The sequence below is a fragment of the Zea mays genome, chromosome 7 (assembly GCF_902167145.1).
Source record: "Zea mays cultivar B73 chromosome 7, Zm-B73-REFERENCE-NAM-5.0, whole genome shotgun sequence".
NCBI classification, from domain to species: Eukaryota; Viridiplantae; Streptophyta; class Magnoliopsida; order Poales; family Poaceae; genus Zea; species Zea mays.
This window is the reverse complement of record NC_050102.1, coordinates 30,496,383-30,518,302: the sequence shown is the minus strand read 5'-3', so window position 1 is coordinate 30,518,302 and position 21,920 is coordinate 30,496,383. Positions and strand designations below refer to the sequence as shown.

Sequence of the window (21,920 nt, the reverse complement as noted above, 5' to 3'; positions counted from 1 at the left end):
CTTACGCGTCTAACTGCATGACTGTTGCAGCGATCCTAAATTTATGTAGGAAATAAAGGATTTAAAAATAGAAACTGTCGCACATGTCTTTCCTAAATTTATGCGCATGCATTGGATCGTGTTTGACTCATGCATGCATTCCTTTTTTTGCGCTAACAGACGTGCGGCAGGTGGCGCACCCGACAGCCTGGTTGGGCGCGCTAGTGGGATGGTCGGCCTGGGCTTCCTTTAACTGTTGGAAGCCCAGGGCTCCCGTTATACCTGCCCTCTATATATATATATATATATATATATATATATATATATATATATATATATATATATATATATATATATATATATATATATATATATATATATATATAATATAAAAGAAAGAATATATAGAAAAGAAAGAATAGAAATTATTACGTTTAAGTTTTAGATGTGCGTAGAGACGCACGAGGCCAATAAGTAGTAACAATAGATTACTGAAACATGACCACTCCAGCAGTTTTAATAAGGACACATGGTTGACAGCATTCAGATAGATATTGTGCTCACACTCACACACACAATGACACACACACCACCACGCCGCGAGCACGTTTTATTGTATATACACGTACAAACAAGCAAACAATAGGCTGATACCACTCCCTTGTATGAGATAACATGAGTTTAGATTAGAAGAAGACTACGCCCCACCAGCCGCACGTTCACAGGTAGACAGACCTTCCAAGTACCTGTCCACAATATCTAGACCGCAGAGTTCTTTCACCAGTGTCATCGGTGCAGGGACACCCATCTGGAACTCCAGCGGCGAGTGTCCAGATGACACGGTGCTGTCCGCAAACTCCACCCTCGCCGCTCGGATGGCTTCCCGCAGCGCGCAGTGGACGGACGAGGCAAGGACCAAGGCAGGTTCACCGGAAGCTGTGGCAGAAACACAGCACACAGACTGATGATCAGTATCTACCTACCATTACCAAGCCCCGCCTGTTTCAACCTGCACTGCAATGGGGGAAAGAAACTACCTTTTGAAGAGAGCACACGGTTCTTGTGGTATCCGGTGTTCAGCACCTCGGCGTTGAACTGCCTCGGGATGATGTCCACGCTTGGGATCTTGTAGTCCCACGTGCTGTTGCTGATCATCAGGCCGTCGCTGTTCGTGGTGTACTCTTCGTATACGAAGAAACCGATTCCCTGTACAAACGAGCCTTCGATCTGCAACATAGATTCCATGGATAAGGCACTAGCTATGTTGCGAAACCCGTGCCAGTATTTAGCTGTACTCATTTTGTTCAAGAGACCGGTATGGAGCACAACAAGGCAGAGTAAGCTCTTGACAAGAGATACATTGTTTGCAAACGTCGCCAAGACTGAATGTTGCAAAATATGAAAGCATACAGTCATTTTGTATCAGGTGATCGTTTTTTTAAGGGGCTTGTGTTGTAAGGGTCTATTATTTCTCTTTAAACATATGCAGTTCGAGGACAAAAAAAGAAACATGCAGCATTTCAAAAGTATACCTGCAATGGATTGAATGTTTGCAGATATAAAATTAAACTCCCAGCAGTCAACCCATTTTCATTTGAAAATGCCACCCAACAAGTTAACTCTCTAATACAGATCAAACAATTAACAGAAAAATGCGCTTCATATTTCTCATGTACTCAAATTATATTACCCTCATCCAGTCCAAAACCATGGTATATACTCTATAAATCAATGAACGAACTACATTCAGAATTAAAATTGGTTAAGGCATGAAGCATAAAAGGATCGACAGCAAACCTGTCCTAAGTCCACTGCAGGGTTCAAGCTCTTCCCACAGTCGTACACAAGATCGCCCCTTATTATAGTGATTGCTCCCGTAAGAAGATCAATCTCCACCTGCACGATTTCGAATAGAAATAGCAATCCGCCTATAAGACATCCAAACATGACTTAGGGGGTGTTTGGTTTCTAGGGACTAATGTTTAGTCCCTTCATTTTGTTCCATTTTAGTATATAAATTGACAAATATAGAAACTAAAATAAAGTTTTAGTTTCTATATTTGATAATTTTGTAACTAAAGTGGAATAAAATGTAGGGACTAAAAATTAGTCCCTAGAAACCAAACACCCCCTTAGCTGCCCCGGCCTGTTGTAATCAAACGGCCTGTTGTAATCAAACTAGTCTTGAGGATTTCGACGCACACCTCGCTTATACCAGCTCCGTAGTTAAGGTACTTGTTAGAAGCTTGACCAGGTACCCAGTACGCACTCGCGGACAAATCGACATCGTCTTCATAGGCCTGCATCATGGAAACACCACAGGACATTTTTCTGATCGCTGGAAATAGCAAGCGATGAGAACGAACTAGAGAGGAGGATAAGCTTGCCTGCGAAACCAAGGTATCCCACGAGACATTCTCTGATCGCTGCTGCAGCCTGTCCAAGACTAGCTTTAACCTATCGTACAGCGTATTGCATGCCTGGAGGGTCGCTGCGCAGCTAGATTCAGAAGCGGTGCTGCCAGCAGTGAGTCCACCTTGTACCAAGTTCAAGGTGTCAGCCTGTAGAACGCGCACTCTCCCAAGAAGACATTCGCCGCCGCCATCAGCATCGGGCCACAGTCTTCCCAGAGCGAAGGCGGTCATCTGCTGCACTTTGGTCCACAGACCTTGCCCGATTTCGATTCCTCCAACCTCCACCACTACGGAGCCGTCCTTGAGCACGGAAACCCTTCCTGGGGCCGCCCTTGGCTCCACTTTGAAAATGAGGGGCACGCAAGAGATGCCCCGTTTCCGCCACTTGCTGTTGCTGTTGAACTCCTTTATGGATTCGGCTCGATCCAGGTAGCTTGAAGTTGAGACCAGCCTATCAAAAATAGAATGCAACGTGTACGTAGAAGCTTCGCCCGCGCTGTCAGGGTAGAACGACTGAAGAGTACCGTAGGTGTGGAAATTCTTTTCCCTCACGCTGTTGGCATCCAGTGACAGGACAGACGCCACATGCTCGATTACAGCATCTGCGATTAGAGAGCCTTGTGTATCTCCAGGAGCACGCATTACGGATTTAGATGAGTTGTTCGTTCTGCAGAGCTTGATGTCAAATGACAGAGCGCCCCAGTTGTACTTCTTCACACTAGATATAATAGTGCCTGGTATTATGGGGCTCGCATCTGGAGATATCCCAGCGTTAATCAATAAATCTAGATGCAAGGCCGTAACGTTCCCATCGTTCTTGAATCCGACAGTATAATGAGCTTTCACTGGGTGCCTACCACCAACCATGACCATATCGGTGTTGCGATTAAGGTACATTCGAACAGGACGCCGTAACTTGTACGCACAAAGTGCAGCTGCCGTTGCAACCTGCACAAGCATTTACCATATGTAAGAAACAGATAGTGATGTATACTGGGTCTTTATGGTTTCATGATACTGTTAGCAGATTGTCATATGCAATCACCACAGAGATGGAAATACCAAATATGTCAACTTAAGTAGATTAAGTCTAAAATAGTTGCTAGAGGTCTTACAAAGGGTCTTTCTATTGCAAAGCCCAAATAAAAGTCATGGTTAGATGCATTTTCATGGTGGAAAAGCACATGGTTAGATGGATTTATTGTCCATTAGGCCTAAATGACTTTCCTCAGAAAACATGATTCCTACATAACCAAACATCATACTGCAAATTTCTCAAAATTTAAAGCCGTATCTATAAAAAACAGAATAACATTTTCTTTCTCATCTGTACTATAAATGTAAACTTTGGATGTCCTTTTTCAGTTTGCACTTCCAAGGACAGAGCTCTTAACTGAAGAATAATAAGGAATTAAAAAAATTGACACTAGTCCAGGTCTAAACATGGAAAGACCTCATCGCAAGTTAAAAAAAAGGTACAAAAGTACAATAAATTATACTCCAGGGTAAAGAATTCATATTAAAAATAATTAATTTTATGAAATGGAAGATTTTGGGTATTATGGTCTAGCTTTGTTTATTCTCACTTGGAATGATCTGAATGCCTTTCCACCGAAGCCTCCTCCAACCCTTCTTGTAATGACACGCACGTTGCTGAATGGAATACCTAAGCACCTTGCTATGACACTTTGTGCAAGTTCAGGGTACTGTGACGAACTGTAGACTACCAAAGTGTTATCTTCATCTGGAACTGCTAGTGCTGTCTGTGTTTCCATGTAGAAGTAGTACTCTGAGGCAAGTTTTACCTGCAGTCATCAAAACTACATAAGATATCTTCTCTTAGCTTCCATGAAAAGGGAAGTAGGATAGGTACTAGTGAAAAGTACATTGATGGGTCTTTACTATGCAATTTCAAACTTCTATATTTTAAAACTTCCACCATAATTGACGCTTCATTATATATGTGAAGCATCCCATTTTTTTTCAACATTTATATATTTCAAGTAAAAACTGAATATACAAAAAAAATGAGTCACTAAATGTGTCATTAGGCATGTGATTTCTGGACCCAGTTTCCACTCAAAGAACTGGGCTTACACTTGTTTTTATTTTCTCTTCCTAATAAACTAGCGGCAAAACTTTTGCTTCCCTTTCAGAGAAAAAATATGTGACATTAAAAATAGTTACCAACACTACACTATTGCTAAATCCTAGTGACATGATGTTACATAAAGTTGAAGTAATGGCTGAAGTCGCATATCAAGACTCAAAAGATTTAAATCATCAAACAGGAAATAACTTCAGTAGTTTGGTTGGTGGCGTGCACTACTGTACAAGCATTGCGACTCTAGTGTGCAGATCAATTTCATGAGATTGCGAGTAGTACATATTCTATGAAAATTGGTTGTTAATCTAACACAAGTACTGTTCTACACCTGGATCACCTAAAAAACGGAGAATTACAATTAGTAATTGTTACTTAGAAGTAGCTATACTGTTAGCAATTACTTTGAAGTAACCATTACAAAAGTGACTCAGTAATCCGAACTTTCAGAAGTATTGGTTTAGATAGTTGTCAACTCAGACGGATTATCTCAGCTTTTGGCTTCTCAAATGTATAAGATTTCTTTGTCTATTGATGCATTAATGCAATAGTATGCAAGTATAGTTCAAAGCAGACTTTGCACAGGATGAAAAATCAAAATTTTGGAGCACATAGAACTGTGTGCTTTAATTTTCCTTCATTATTATGTGAGAGCCTCCAGTACTGGGGTCTGTCCTATTTTATGATGCAAGTGAAATTAAATTATTAACAAGTCTGGAAAGTTGTTGAACTAAAATACTTCTGTTGATGGGATCTTGTGATCAGCTTCTGCCATGCCCTTGGAAACATCACCAACTTCTTTAGGATAGAATTCTGGGGGAACATCAAAATAGCTACTTTTTTCCACTGCTTGCTCCACAGTTATGATCGGTGGGCTCAAATCTTCTGTGTCATATTCAATAACAACCTGCTTGGCTGCCATGTCAGCATACCTTTGTGTTTCTGCAATCTGAGGAAGAGGTAATGATTTAGCAATACTGATATGGTCATTAATATTCATGATTGTCTTTTATCAAAGAGATTTTTAAGAGAACAAAATTCCTGTGAGTTGTTATACTACAAACATGAAAGGGCAAGTACCACAATGCCAAGAGCTTGACCAGCATACTCAGCAATTGGATCACCAAATAGTGGTTCGTCACCAAACGTAGAGGATGATCCAATATTTAGTCCTCCACTTGGAATATCCTTTGCGGAAACAAAAGAGATGATCTTCTCTGATGCTAAAGAGGATTTGAATTTTATACTTTTGACATAAGCAAGGGGTTGTGTGCTGTAAATAAATTCTCCATAGAGGCAATTCTTTGGAGCAGGAATATCATCCACATATACTGCCTCCCCTGTATTACACAATAGAAAATTAAAATCTTGCTCTGCAGAAAGATTAGGAGAATATGATGATAACAATACTAAAAACTGTAATGTAACCACAGACCAGATGCTTGAAGTTCAACACCATACTTCTTAATTGGTTCACCAACTGGTTTATATTCGTCACTAGAAAATGTTTCTCGACGTGTTGATAATGGCAGATTACGAACATCATCTGTATCTGCTGAATCAGTAGAACTGCTGGCCAGAGACTTTCCAGGCTCTGGGATGCATTTAGAAAATGGAGATAGGAAACTAAAGAGAAATCCAACAGCTGCACTGACTCTATATTCAGGATGTGATGTTCCCTCCATTGGTACAACCGTTTCTCTAAGTAATTGAATTGCACCAAGTACAACTGATGCAGTGAGTGATTTACCAGTAAGGAATTCCTCCACCCTCGTTGCTCTAATAGCATGTTCTGTTCCATATGCACCAAAAGCCAACCGCAGATTACTCAATACAAGAGTATCTGATTGTTCATCCAAAGAAGCATGTCCCAGGAAAGCACAATTTACATATGAAACAGCATTGCCAAGAGGACGAGGCGCTGCTCTGTAAGTTTCAAATAGCAAACTTATATTTGCCCCGGAATCTGAAATCCAATTTGGAATAAATATGCTCAGGAGTAAAGTAGTAGCATCTATAGGAGGCTGCTCTAGGAACTCTTCCAAAGTAATTTGTCTCCGTTCTGCAACAACCTGAAGACAAACAGTTGCACCAGCACCAAGGAGTATGGTTGCAATGTCCGATGGAAATGGGAATTTTTGTGCCAAAACTATGTTTCCTCCAATACTAGCCGTGTTACGAACAAAAGGTGTAGCAACTTTGCTCATGTGGTTCGCAAGTTTTCTGAAAACTACACTTCCGTTTGGAGAGGATATAGATTCACATTCTTCCTCAAGTATCTCAATGGTCCTAGAGATTGATGTAGCTACTCCAATTTCAATTCCAGACCCCATCCTTACAATATTTGAAAGTTCTGGAATGCCTCCTATGTCAATATACTTACTGTAGATGTCTTGATCCTTGTATCCAGGTACACCACTGCTAGTATTTCCAACAACCACTTTGACTGAGTCACTAAATAAACAAGAATTTATTAACTCGTAATATTCTTTGATACTTTTCGGATGATACCAACCCTCCCCGGAGGCTGCAATACAAGGATTATTCAGATGATCAAGCGAGGATTTTAACTCAGTTTTTAGAAAGTCTGGGAAGGTGCAGACTCCACCACCAAGGGTGTAACTTGGCAATTCACTAACATCTGGGTTCCTATCACCTTTCTTCCAGAATATATTAAGGCCCAAATCCTCCAAGTCAACATCTGATGCAAAACTTTTGCAGGCATCAACAATTGGACGATAACCAGTGCATCTGCACAAGTTGCCAGAGAAAGCCTTTCCTGCTTCTGATACTTTTAGTTTTGAGAAGCCCTTTGGTGGTTCAGGCCTCTTGGATTTGTCAGCTTTGATAAGGGAAGTGAAAATAGACATGCACATTCCAGGAGTGCAGAAGCCACACTGAGAGGCATGAAACCCAGACATCCTTTCCTGAACAGCATGAAAGCCATATTGGCTATCACCCAGACCCTCAGTAGTGATAACCGAACAGAAATTTATAGTGTAAAGAAGTGTCAGGCATGAACTTGCTGTAAATTCAGTCACTTCATCCGTCTTTGGGTTATATTTTGCTATAAGGACAACACAAGCCCCACAACCACCTGCGATACCAATTAGTGAAAACAAGTCATACTAAATATACCACAAAGATGTGCAAGAATAGGCTGACTGAAAGATTTGAATCTAACTGACTAAAATATGTTGGGATTTCATTTGTCTGGTAAAGATTCTCTATTCCAAACCTGAATTTAAACCATAGTTGGTGATTTAGATATAACAAACTAATTCAATTTACAAATCTTACAATTTTAAGGACTGCCGTCAATCTCTCATGCGGGTACAAATATCTACATGTTTTGTTTTCATAAGATACTTTTGAAATAGTATTTTAGTGGCCTTATCATGAACTTTTAAGAGCCTTGCCAAACAACTTCTGAATACCTGCAATATCACATTAACTAGGCAGATAGTCCGCTCTCTAGATTCAACTCCCTCCCAAGTTTACTGGATCGAAAAATCCCTATCTATATATCAAGAAAAGTAAACCTAACTCGAATCTGAAGTCGCGCTACGTAGAACAAACAGAACATTGTTTCGTTACCCTGGTGTCACTGATGGATGCAAAGTGCACCACCAAGACCGAACGCACTGAAGGAGCTCGATGCTGGCGGCATCTCTACCGCCTATTCTGTCCGAAGTGAGCTCATATCGAGGCAGCATTCTGCGGCGACCCAACTCGTTCGCCATGGATAGGGAAGTCCCTTGCCGCCGCGCATCGGCGAAGCAAGGCACATGCATGGTGGTCTCTGCATGCGTCGACGGCTAGACTGGAGACTGACTGACTGGAAGCTATTCGACGAAAAGCATCAAAGCGTTGTGTTTGTGCGAATTGGTCATTTGGCTCAAGTCCAGCCAAATCTTCTTTACAAACCTTATTATACTATTCCAGTTAAACATAAATGCATAAACGGTCTTCAAACTCACAACTCGGTCTTAGGTCGTGCTTGAAACAGCATGTAAGCCATGTAAAACTCTATTTTAATATTTTTTTACTACATTTATTACATAATGTTTTTGAAATAAGGAGTGGGATAGAAAGAGTATGGGTTATCTCTTCTTTTGATCACTTTAAACTAGTGGTTGACACAATAAAGTAATCTAAATGAAAAAATAAACCTCTTCGAGTACTCCACTAGTACAGAGAAGTTCTATAGTGGCGGTTGTAAACCTATTTATAGTGGCGTTTTTCGTAACCACCAGTGCTAGGGGCCAGTAGAAATCATCATTTTTACAGGCGGGTAACTGAGGACCGCCAGTGAAAATCGATTTTCACTGGCGGTCGACGTAATAAAACCGCCAGTGCAAATCGTTTCCAGGAAACATAAAACATATTTTAAAAATAGTTAAAAAATTTATTTTTATTAGGCCCACCCCACCCGTCTCCGTCGAAGTCGCAAGTCGCGACATTTTTCGCGCACTACGCGGTTGTTAGTATTCGAACCGTCGACCTCACCCTCGCGCGTACTCTCCCCTACCACTCCGTCTATGACATGTCTTGTGTCTAGTTTGTAGTTGTTTTCTCCACATATTACAACCATTTGAGTGTAAATTGCTTATTTGAGACCCTAAACGAATTCAAATAAAAAAATTGTCAACTACAAAGATAAATAACTTTTGAAGTTCTACAACTTTTATTTTGACACTTTTTTCATCTGAGGTAGTTTGCAAAATTTGAATTTTAAATTTGACATACTTAGATTCAATTTTTGAGAACCGAAATGAGTTCAAACAAAAAAGTTGTCAACTACAAAGTTTCATAACTTTTAGAGATCTACAACTTTTATTTTGGTGGTTTTGTCATACGAGGCCGTTTGAAAAACTCGAAAAATTAAGGATAAAAATGATTTCTAGTGGCGGTTCCTTAAGAAAACCGCCACTAGAAATCGTATTTCTAGTGGCGGTTCCTTAAGAAAACCGCCACTACAAATCATGGATTTCTACTGGCGGTTTTCTTAAGGAACCGCCAGTAGAAATACGATTTCTAGTGGCGGTTTTCTTAAGGAACCGCCACTAGAAATAACACAGTTGGTGGATAACCGAAACCGCCTGTAAAAATATATCGTCCCCGCAGGCTTTGAGCCTTTTTGTACTAGTGCTCTAGCTTTAGTTTAGGTGGTTTATCCATCCGCTCATTTGAAAAAAATATCAAACAAATACATTACCAAATCTAAAAACTTAAAATATATTTATGTGCTCCAAATGATTTTAAATGAAAATTTAGTCAACTATAAAATCTCAGTTGCCACAGAATACTACACCTTTTAGGTTTAGGTTAGATTGTTTCACTATTCGATGTCATTTGATTTTTTTAAAAATAAACTATATATACAAAAGGAATTTTTGGGCCCCAAATGATTTTAAGTGAATGATAATAAACTATAAAGTTGTACATATCTTTGAGTGTTACTACTTAAATTTAGAGCATTTCTTGATCTGATGTCATTAGAAAAAAAAACAAATTGCATTTTAAATTCTAAAAAAACAAAGCATGATTTATGGGCTCTAAATGCTTCCAACTACAGAGTGTCAATCTCTTCGAGTAATATAACTTCGGTTTCATATCTCTTCGACTAATATAACTTTGGTTTAGTCATTTTAAAAAGTTTAAATGGTTTCAAACGAAAAACCCAACTATAAAAATAGATATCACTTTGAGTACTGCAATTTCGATATAAAATTTCCCTTTATCTGACTATGTTTCAAAAAGATAAGAATTTAATTTTGTTGCAGAACGGAGGCAGTTGCCAACCACTTATACAATTCTGTTTTCAGATACGATTGTAGAGCCTAACAGTGTCACTAGAAAGCCTAGGCTAGCTAGAAAGGCATTTTCTTATAGTTGTGTGACATATGTGACTCTCATGCACCGTCCCTAAAATAAAAAAGAAAAGGAAAATAGCTACTATTGTCACGTAGAGGTGGTAATATGATCTAAATTTTACACTATAAAATCTAAAGACCAGATTAGAATCGGGCTCTATTTTTATTTATTTTTGAATTATAATTTATTAAGGACTCGAATAAATTGTGACGAGGCATTTGGATCATAATTCATTATCACCCCTAACTGCATGCCTTTGGTCCACGATACGCTACTGTAGCCCAATCGCCCTCTCCGAAGATAGTTGAATAATTGAATTTGATATTCAAGCAACCACAAGATATTTTGTATCTCATACCCATACGGCATATCCATGTCTATCCATAATCTATTTATGGTCACCCACCACACGATCGTACATTGGTACGTGAAAAAAAAATTCTCGATGATAACAACATCGAGGCATGTAAATAAACGGTTAAAATCCAAAGTTTTAATGTCTTTAAATCCAAATCCATGTAAAATATGGACCAAGAAAGTTTACAGTTTCTGTCAGAAAATGCTGCTTATAAAAAAAAACTAGTTAGTTAGCCGGCTATAATTACACGTTGTCAAAAAATGCTGCATGAAAAACTAGTTAGCCCACATCAACCAACTACGCTTTGGACTATTAATATACATGATGAAATGTTAAGGTGTGACTTGGAAAAAAATTCTTGTTTAGAAGCTGTTCACTTTAGATTAAAGTCACATGAACTGCTACGGCTGTAGTCTATAGAAAATCCAAACCAGCCTCAAACGACAGCACCAGCGTCCCTTTTTTATTATCTGTCCTTCTCCTCCCGTTGCCAACAGTTGCAGGTTAATAGGCGCACGTGGGTAGGGACCGATTAGCAGCTAGCACACAATTTGTCATCATTTTCGTCATCCACTGATCCACTCATCATCCGTGTGTGGCGGTCATGGATGTGGGTCCATCAGTCGATCACATGTTTTTTTATTTCTCGTTTTTCTAGACCTACTTACTTAGGGTTTAATTTATCTATAAATATCAAATATTATGTTCCTATTAGATCCAAATAAAATATGCTTCAAAACTTTTATATTCTGAATTTAAAAACTACACTCTAAATTCATTAGCCTTTTACTAGTATATTCGGATAGGTCCAGAAATTATAATCCAACAGATACTAAAAATCCTAATATTAACCCTCAGTATAGGGAAAATTAAAAAAAAACATTCCTCCAACAGATCCTAATCAAAGCTCGCTTTTTTCCACGCGCGGAAAATAACTCCTCTCCTGCGCATATTTCCGCCGCCACCGCTTCTCCCAATCCACCGAAGCCTGCTCTCCAGTACGACCGGGCTCATCTGTCACAGCTAGTTTGACATGCATGCAGAAATTAAAGGAGAGCTGTTGGAGTCCGAACTTTTTTTTTAGGAGCAAATGTTTTTAAGGGGACGTCCCTATATTGGTTTATCGGGAGATATGATTTTAGGAGCTATTGGAGATGCTAGCCCTTATGTATTACAAATTTTAGTCCAAGTCGTATTGCGTATTTCATAAGTTTGTGCTTCTAGATTCACTTTATACTTTAAGCTCTAAAGCAAGTATCAAATTAAACTTTGTATCCTAGTCTCAGAACTTACGATCACATGCATATCGAAACCTTTGTAGTGTCTAATTTCTGGTACACATTTCGTAACTTTGTAGTTCTAGACTCAGCTTTATAATTACACATGTCAAAATCTTTCTACTTTATAGATCATAGTTGATTTAATAGAAAATTAAAAATTAATTAACGGATGAGACGTGCGCGCAAACTCAGATGGTCCTCAACCTCAATGTCAAGATCAAGTACTGTGCAAGAATCAACTACTTCATTAATTAGGTGGACCCTGCTCAAGAAGTCAAGAATCCGCGGAACCACCGCACCTCTTTTATGGTTACATAAACAGCACACAGCTAAAATTTAGGGCTGGTTTGATGATTAAAGAAATAGAGGGGTTTATGGGCCGGGAGAGGAATCCTATTGCTATTCATTCTCCTTACTATTTAAAATTAAATAGCAAGAGGATTCCTCCCCATGGACCCAATACAGGTCCCTAAATCAGCCCTTACAAAAATAGAATCTGGACCCGTGCGAGCTTGAGCGCACGTGCAAAAGAATAATTTGGTAACAATTGGGTCGTTGAATCACTCCTATCAGACTTATCTTTCTCTTCCTTTAAAAAGTTATCTAGCGATCTGAAATGTCGGTTTTGAGGGTGTATTATTTGCGGGTGTAATTCGTTTGGTGGATTTAGAGAATGTTTTAAGCGTGATGGAGATTTGGTTGGATGAATTTTACAAAGTTAAAATGGTATGTTATATAGGGGTATAGATTATGAGAGCTCATGCACATCTCCCATCATTTCATGGACGTACCCGAATCATATCCCAAATTAAAGTGGATCATGTATGTTACGTCCTCTATATATACACTAAGCACTGACTCAGTTGAATATATATAGAGTCAAAATGTCACCATTTGCTGTTGTATCAAACAATTTTGATTTTAAATGAATCTATCTATCTATCTGTAAAGGAAAAAATCATGAAACTAAATAAATATCGTACTATATAAATATGAAATATATTTAAAAAGTAGATCTATTTAGAGATATAAATATTAATATTGTTTTGGAGCTTTTTTTAAAAAAAGCTGTTGTTGAGCTTTTAATCCTAAAAGCCAATTATAACTTTTCATTATAAAGCTAACAAAATCATAAAACCAGGGGTTTGAGCTTCTCATTATAAAGTCCGCTTTCATAAGCTTTTGTCTTTTTAGAAACTAAACCAAAAGCTACCTTAATGATGGAGATGAACGGTTTGTTTTTAAAGGAATCGATGAAAAGTTTAAGGATTAGATAGTTTAATTGTCATTAAAAACTTGCTAGGCACTTAGAATAGTGATAGGACATTTACTTTTCTTTAGCCATAATTTAAATGTCAAGATCAAGTAGTGTGCAAGAATCAACTACTTCATTAAAGTGGATCATGTATGTTACGTCCTCTATATATACACTATGCATGAAGCACTGCCTCAGTTGAACATATATAGAGTCAAACTGTCACCATTTACTGTTGTATCAAACAATTTTGATTTTAAATGAATCTATCTATCTATCTGTAAAGAAAAAAAACATGAAACTAAATAAATATCGTATTATATAAATATGAAATATATTTATAAAGTAGATCTATTTAGAGATATAAATATTAATATTGTTTTGTAGCTTTTTTAAAAGTTGTTGTTGAGCTTTTAATCCTAAAAGCTAATGATAACTTTTCAATGATGTTATTAGCTTCCTAAACTTATAAAGCCAAAAAAATCATAAAACCAGGGGTTTGAGCTTCTCATTATAAAGTCCGCTTTCATAAGCTTTTGTCTTTTTAGAAACTAAGCCAAAAGCTACCTTAATGATGGAGATGAACCGTTTGTTTTTAAAGGAATCAATGAAAAGTTTAAGGATCAGATAGTTTAAGTGTCATTAAAAACTTGCTAGGCACTTAGAATAGTGATAGGACATTTACTTTTCTTTAGCCAGAATTTAAATGGTGCATCAGCTGAATGGAATAGATATATTTTTATGAGATGCATGGAATGGGTATAAAACCAGCGGGTCATGCCAATATCTTTGACTTGATCAACCCAATATTTTTATGAGATGCATGGAATAATAGGGATATTTCTTTGAGCTCCAGCTTTTTGAGGCTTTTCTAAAAATGCTATTATTGGACTTTTGATTCTAAGAAACCAATTATGGTTTTTTGATAATGCTATATATTAGCCTTCTAATCTCAAGGAGCTACAGGATTTTTTTTTTACAAAAACCAGGTTTTTGAGCTTCTCATATAAACTCAACTTTTATGAGCTTTTGCATTTTCGGAAACTAAATACCAGAAGGTAGAGATTTGTTTGAAACTCTGGCTTTTAATACTGAGAAGCTGTCTACTCAAAATTGGTGGTTTGGTTGTGATTTGTTAATTGCATTTATATCATAGTATATAAAAAAAATTTATCTTCACTTAACTATATAAATAATCGTTAATTGTCTTTGTGCAAATAAAAAATTTATATTAGAGCTTTTTCCTGGGTTCAAAAAACTACAATTGTATTATATCTACAGAAATTGGTACGAATTTAAAGCTATAATTTTATTTATATATAATAACAGTCACTTGGAAGAAAAAAACTAAAATTCTGCGCTGACTTTTTGCAAGCCCTTGTGTTTGTATTTTCTTGGATCCTTGTCTGATCTATACCGGCCGTTAGCTAGTCTATCTCCATAAGCTTATTCATCGTTATATCTATATAGTATAGTCTCATACGGAGACACAGTCTAAGAGTATGGCTCCCGCTGCGTGAACAACGAGTCAACAACACGTTGCATGCATCTTAGCATTTGTGTGCCATCAACCGTACGTACCCCTGGAAGAAAGCATCAAAGCAAGGGTGGGGTGGTGCATCGTTGTCGAGCAATCAGATCAGGGTGAAGTAAAAATTGTGAAGGGTAGCAACTGCAACTCTCAATCCCATCAGGTGGCAGCGACGTTAGCCCACCTGGTCGCGGCCGGCCTCGCTGCCCTCCGTGCCTGTGCATACAGCATACGCCATACGGGAGGGCCGGGGGAGCACGTACGTTAGGCTGATTTCCAGCTATTTCTCCTTTCATTTCCCATGCATATTTATACTTTCTATTTATTTTTAAGTAATTTCTTCTCTTTCGTTCTTTCCTTGTTTCTTTACTTTTCCATCTATTCCGCCTCTATCTTTTACATTTGAACGGAAGTATTTGATTTTTATATATCAGTTTTTACGGTTTAAAAAATTGTACAATATTTATAGTACCATATATAGTCAACATTTTTATTAGGTAACTAAACTTAAAAATAATTAAATTCGCAATTATTATTGCTGGTTAGTGAAGGAGAGATTAGACCTTCCCGTGACGGAGGAAAATCTCTCTCACCCCAGTGCACTTTTCGTTGTCCTGCCACATCTTCGTCGATCGGCTTCGCATCCATCAACGACGTCAACAAACAACTGTGTGCTGACCATGCGTGGTTGCGTGCTCCTCCTGTGGTCTCGACCCAACGTCAGAGCTACCACTAGTAGTCTAGTTCTAACTGCTGACTGCTGTACGGAACGAAAATCCGATACGAGAGCGACGAGGCATGGCTCATGTGGGCGCTATGGAGCAAGGCTATCTCCGACTGACTTTTTTTTTTCTATTCCATATCTTATTATCTATTTCAAACTCTAATCTGTAAATAGCACAGGCCTACTGAAAATAAACTAAGTTCCCGTTTGGATACAAAACTTTAGTCAATATCATATCTGATGATGTTTAATATTAGTTAGATCTATTAAATATAGTTTAGTTATAAAACTAATTATATAAACTAAAACTTAACGATAAGATGAATCTAACAAACCTAATTAGTTAATGATTCGGACATGTGATGCTATAGTAAAACATTTGCTAATAATAGATTAATTAGGCTTAAAAAGGTTTTCTCAGCGTTTAGTCTTCGTTATATTTAGGGATTGTTTGTTTGAGATTATAATCTGACCATATTATATAATCTAACTTATTTTAAGCTAGGTGTTAGTTCAAAATAAGTTAAACTATATAATCCGATCGGATTGAGCTGTAGTTTTTGGAGCTTTTTTTGAAAAGCTGATTGTTGGGTTTTGATCCTAAGAAGCCAATGATAATTTTTAGCTTCATGAACTTATTTGTTATTAGCTTCCTCTAACTAATGAAGCTACAGAAAAAAACATAAAATAGGCTTTTCAGCTTCTAATCATATAGACTCAACTTTTGAGAGCTTTTGCCTTTCCAGAAGCTAGATCAGAAGTTATTAGGGTGTGTTTGGTTTGACTTTTGGTTTTGACTTTTATCCTCTAAAAGCCAAAAGCCAAACCAAAGGGCTGGATCCAGGAAGTAGTTTTTTTAAAAGCTGACTTTCTCGCAGTGCAAAATTAAAAAGCACCTCTAGACCTGATTTTAGTGGTTTTTGGATGAAACTGTGAAAACATATATAGAAGAACATTTAACGGCTTTTAGTGGTTTCTACCAAACGGTTTTAGCTTTTTAATAGCTCACAGTCCACAACAACTTTTTTTCACAGCTCACAGTCCACAATAACTTTTTTCACAGCTCACAGCCCAACTAAACAGACTCTTAGTTGTTTGCTTGAACTTTTAGTTTTTCATACTCAGAAACTGTCTAGCTAGAAACTCAAACAAATAGTGCTTTATTAGCTGCATGCATCTATTGCGCTTTAGTACTATATTGAATTGCATTAGTCGATTATAGCTTAATCCAAAAGCTGATTGGAAAAAAAACGGACAATTCACTCTACTGACCATTATTTGTTCACTCTTGCTGCAGTTCAGATGCCTGAAAATGACTGAGATTTCATGCGACAATTTCACTGGTGTGACGTTTCAGTCCCATAGTTCGTACGTAGTACTTTGCAGGTTGTGACTTGCCTGATGTTACAGTCTGATGTCCAGGCGGCTAGCTAGTTCCAAGATGCGATGGAGTAACATGAATTTTTTAACTTTTCTACCACTATATTTATATATATAACAAATTCAAATTTGGTGGTTTGGTTGTGATTTATTAAATGCCTTTGTATCATAGTATATCAAAATTGTATCTTCACCTAACTATATATATAAGTAACTATTAATTATCTTCGTGCGAATCAGAATTTTATCTGAGAGTTCTTTTTTTATTCCTGGATTCAAAATTACAATTATTATATCTACAGAACTCGCTACGGATTTAAAGCTATAAATTTATTTATACATAATAACCGTCACTTGGAAAAGAAAAGCAAAGATTCTGCACTGATTTTTGTTTGCAGGCCTTTGTTCTTGTATTTTCTTCGTGGCGTGTCCATATATACCCCCGGCCCTAGCTAAAAATAATGCGTGTATGCATGGCTCAGTGGCTCCCGCTGCGTAAACACTAAACAGCAAGTCAACAGCACGTACGATGCGTGCATCTTAGCTATCCAACCGTACCCCCGGAAAAAAGCTAGAGTGATGCATCATCGTCGCTGTCAAGCAATCAGATCGGGGTGAAGTAAATTGAAGGGCAGCAACACGGTGTCTATTTGGTAGAGTTTTTTCTGATGAACTTTTCTAATAATCTGGATTATATTCATGAATAATCTAGTTATCATAATGAATCTAGTTATCGTAGGGTTTACGCACGGATGAAGATAAAGATATTCATAAGGTTAAAGATATAGGAAGTGATGAATTCATCCTATCGCGACGACTCAGTGGGGTTCTATGTTCACGTGATTTGAATGTTTTTCATCAAAACGATTTTCACAAAAGTAGGATGACAAAGCAAAATATTTAACTGCAAGAAGCCGATTCTGACATTGAAAATTCGATTTTAAATTGAAACAAACATCCCCTCAGTTCTGTCCGGTGACAGTGTCAGCTCGCCCACCAGCTGGTCGCACCATGCCTATGCATACAGGAGGAGCCGCTCCGCCTCTGGTTGGGAGCATGTACGATATTGCGTTAGTTTTATGACTGTGTTCAACAGTATCCTCTAAATTTCTTGTCCTATATCTCACCATCCCGCCACGTCATTAAGTTTCCATCCCCTATATTCACCTCTTTCCGTTGTGCTTACCTCTATATTATCCCTCTATGCTCCACCATAAATATATAATATCATTTTTACCAACTACCACATTTTTTCCTTTAAATTCAACAAAAAAAACAATTAATTTCACTATGCATGCTCCACCGTAAATATATTATCTCTCTATGCATGCTCCACCGTAAATATATAATATCATTTTTATCTCAACTACCACCTTTCTTTTTTCCCTTTAAATTCAACAAAAAACAATTAATTTCACCATATTATTCACGGTTGCACGTTTATTTTTAATTGTAATTATTTTGATATTGTAAAACAAATAATATTGTTAGGACCAAAATTATATTGAATCATGCAATGCAACCCCGATTGCTTCACCTTATATATGCAGTCTGATCGAGTGTGGCCACCGCGCATCGCCGTCGTCCATAGGAGAATGACGGGCGCGGGGACATCCAGATGGGCCTCGACCTCGTCGCTCGCTGCCGCCGGCCGGGGTGTTCTTGAACTCGTCCTCATCCTTCGCCAGAGCCATGGGAGTCAAATTGACTGCTACCGTTCGAGTGCACTTTTCGTTGTCCTGCCATTTTCATAGGCCGTTTACGCGAGCTATAGACACCCAAGTTCACTCGGGGGGTGTTTGTCACATCGTCGGCTTCACATCCATATCAACGTCAACAAACAACCGTGCTATGACCATGCGTGTGTTGCGTGATGCTGTGGCCTTGGATGGTTACGCGACCCAACGTCTGAGCTAGTAGTAGTCTAGTTCTAGCTGCTATATACAGAACGAAATCCAATACGAGAGCGACGAGGCATGGCTGTTTAATTGGACACGTTCATCATATCAGATTGTGTATATAATTAGTTTTATCTATGTAATTAGTTTTACAGTCACACTATATTTAATACTCATAATTTATATCTAAACACTTGATGTGATACATACTAAGCTTTAGTCAGAGGAACCACACCTCTAAAACTATCCAGCAGATCATGTATGTAGTCGTATTACGTATTGATGAGATATAATCACATGGTTGCATAACACATGTAGTACTCACAAACTGGTTACTAGTAACTACGTAGAAAGTTAAATTAGCAAAAAGTAAATATTTTACATTTTTCTGGATTATGGATCCAGAATCAGGTAAAAAAACATAGAAAATAAATTTAAAATATAGATGTAGTTAGAGGACGTGCTGCAGCTGCGTTTTTCTCTCTCTCACTATATAAAATACTAAAGATGCAGCTGCAGCGGCGGCTGATCAATGCAGCGGAAATTGACGTCTTGAATACTGTTTATTTTTAAACTAAAACGTGATAAATAAATAAAAAAGAGTATTATTTTGTACACTTAGGGTTAGTTTGGAAACACCATTTTTTCAAGAGATTTTTATTTTCCAAAACGAAAAATAAACTAATTTCTCTTAAAAAATAAAAATCCTTTGAAAAAATAGGGTTCCCAAACTAGCCCTTATTAGTATCCGTATTTATATTGATGTTAAAAGACGAATATTGAATCGTTATAAACTTTATTTGTTGAAGCTTCCTTTCGAACGCGGGGCCTTGTTTCCCGTTATGTGTTTTTTTCTTCTGTAAAAAAAATAAATGAACTCTAACAAAAAAATTGTAGACATTTTTTGTGAAATTTCTAAGGTAGCTCTCATAGCAAAAACCAGGAACAGAGCGAGTGAGTTGCACGCTTGTGGTCGTCACACGCATGGTGGTCATAGCAAATCTGTCGACGTTGATGGATGTCAAGACGAAGACGTGGCTGCCGTGCGCGGACTCCATATTATTGGTGCATGTGGTGTTTTGATGTCACAACAGCTCAGCTTGGCTGGCACACTGTGGTCCACGATGCCAATTACACGCGACATCGGAACTAAAACGTCAAAAATCTATAATATATATATATATATATATATATATTTATTTATTTATAAAAAGTCCGCCGCTTCTCAATTCGTTGGGAGGTCGCACGTCGTCGACCTGCGCTCTGATCCAACCCCGACGCTGGCACCAGCGATTCCGTGATAACGTGGGCTCTAGAACGCCCTCTTTTTCTACCTTTTATTTTAAACTCCATAAATACCGTGCTTGATACGGTTATACGAGGTGTTGTTTTTTCTAGCTTCTAGCCACTAGAACTGTTAAGTACTACCAAACGTCTAACTTTTCAGCTCATTTTACCGCTTTAATAAAAACCGTCTAAAATCAACATGAACATAGAATCGATAAAGTCGTCGCGATACTAGAAATCCGCCACATTCAAAATCCTAAACCCTATAGACACATTCATATTTTTTCTGCATGTAATCCACACAATACTCACATTCTCTCTATATATAGTCAGATTCTATCTACAATTGTATTCTAAAAAAAAGCTCGTTTAAGAAAAGCTAAAACAAACAGCTGCTAAAGGGGACCAGAGAAGTTGATATTTTGGTCCAGTTTGATTAAGCTATATAGCTGCTTTTAAAGTTTTTTTTTCTTGAAAAGATGTTGCTGAGGTTTTTAGTTCTGTGAGAAGGTATGTAATAGTAGATTTTGGATGATATTATTAGTTATGTAAACTTAGCGAGCTATAGAAAACTATAAAATCAGACTTTTTCAGTTTCCTATATAAACCTGCTTTTACAAGAGCTTAATTAAGGGAGGTTTGTAAGCTGAACCAAAAAAAAGGCTAGATGTTTGTTTAGGCTTCTGCTTTCGCGGGAAAGCTCATATATATATATATATATATATATATATATATATATATATATATATATATATATATATATATATATATATATATATATATATATATATATATATATAAGCTCAAATAAATAAATAGGGCCTTAACCCACACCCACATCATGAGACGTTCGATTAATCCGGTTGCAATATATATTTTTGTATATTTATTCAAGCTGGTCTCAAGCACACAGAAGCAGATGAGGAAAGAGTGAGAAAAGATCCGGCTAGCTGAACTACTGATGATGATCATTGTAGAAAATACTGGCACCCATACCTTCGCCGCAGCCGAGCTTGGGGCCTGTGAAGGGCGTCTGGGTGCGGATGAACTCCAGCAGCCTCGTGGACGGGTCCACTCCGCCCACCTCGTACCGCTGCCCGTTCAACGCGAACACCACCCGATCAATCGCCGCCATGGACGACGACGGAGCTGCTGCTGCTGCCGCCGCCTGCCGCCGCCGCGCTCGACGACGACCTTGCTAGCTGTTGGCTACGCGCTAGCTAGTACGTCGATCAGATCGACAACGTATGCTTGCAAGCTAATAAGCTTAGCTCGTTGTGTGTGTGTGTGGGAGTCGGCGTCGTGTGTGCAGTGCAGGTGCAGTGCAGGCGCGTCGTTGGCCGGTGTGGCGAGGCGAGGATCATCATATATAGGAGGAGGATGGATATGGGCCACCGCTCTCTGATCATAAAGAAACAATAATACAAACGCGCGCGCGGTGTCTGTCGACTTCGATTTGTCGGTGCAAGCGCACGTGCGATCGATGCGCGCCAATTACCTCATGCATAGATCTGTCACGCCACCCTATCACACTCTTCTTTCTTTCTTTTTTTCCTTGGACAAAAAATGCATGTGGGCCGGCCGGGAAATGAACAAGGACATCGAATCGTACACGTCGAGAATTATTATACGTACACCTTCGCCGTACGTACGTTGTTGTAAATTGCAGCGTAGAGGGCATAGTACGTGCTACGTACGTATGAGACACGACACGCGATAAGGTCCTGACCATCCAATATCAACTGATCAAAGCTGCCCACTTATTTTTTTTTCTTTGTAAGTTTGGTCTTTGGCGTGAGTACGCGTACGTACGTATACAAGCTTATTATAAAA

General features: G+C 38.2%; 1 protein-coding gene across 2 annotated transcripts; it reads right to left on the bottom strand.

Annotated features, from left to right (window-relative positions):
- Positions 1 to 396: 396 nt before the first annotated feature.
- LOC100384384 (uncharacterized) lies at positions 397 to 21,591 on the bottom strand. 2 transcript variants are annotated; one of them, XM_008653549.4, is made up of 10 exons: positions 21,084 to 21,591; positions 5,933 to 7,594; positions 5,578 to 5,837; positions 5,237 to 5,446; positions 3,980 to 4,198; positions 2,367 to 3,341; positions 2,184 to 2,279; positions 1,777 to 1,875; positions 1,017 to 1,206; positions 397 to 915 (listed from the first exon to the last, which is right to left on the bottom strand). In XM_008653549.4, exons 1-10 carry the CDS (start codon positions 21,220 to 21,222, stop codon positions 677 to 679), a joined length of 4,089 nt encoding a protein of 1,362 aa, XP_008651771.1. In that variant the 5' UTR covers positions 21,223 to 21,591; the 3' UTR covers positions 397 to 676. The 2 variants fall into 2 exon arrangements, with proteins under 2 accessions (XP_008651771.1, XP_020396263.1); XM_020540674.2 differs by lacking the exon at positions 21,084 to 21,591 and adding an exon at positions 8,095 to 8,403.
- Positions 21,592 to 21,920: the final 329 nt, after the last annotated feature.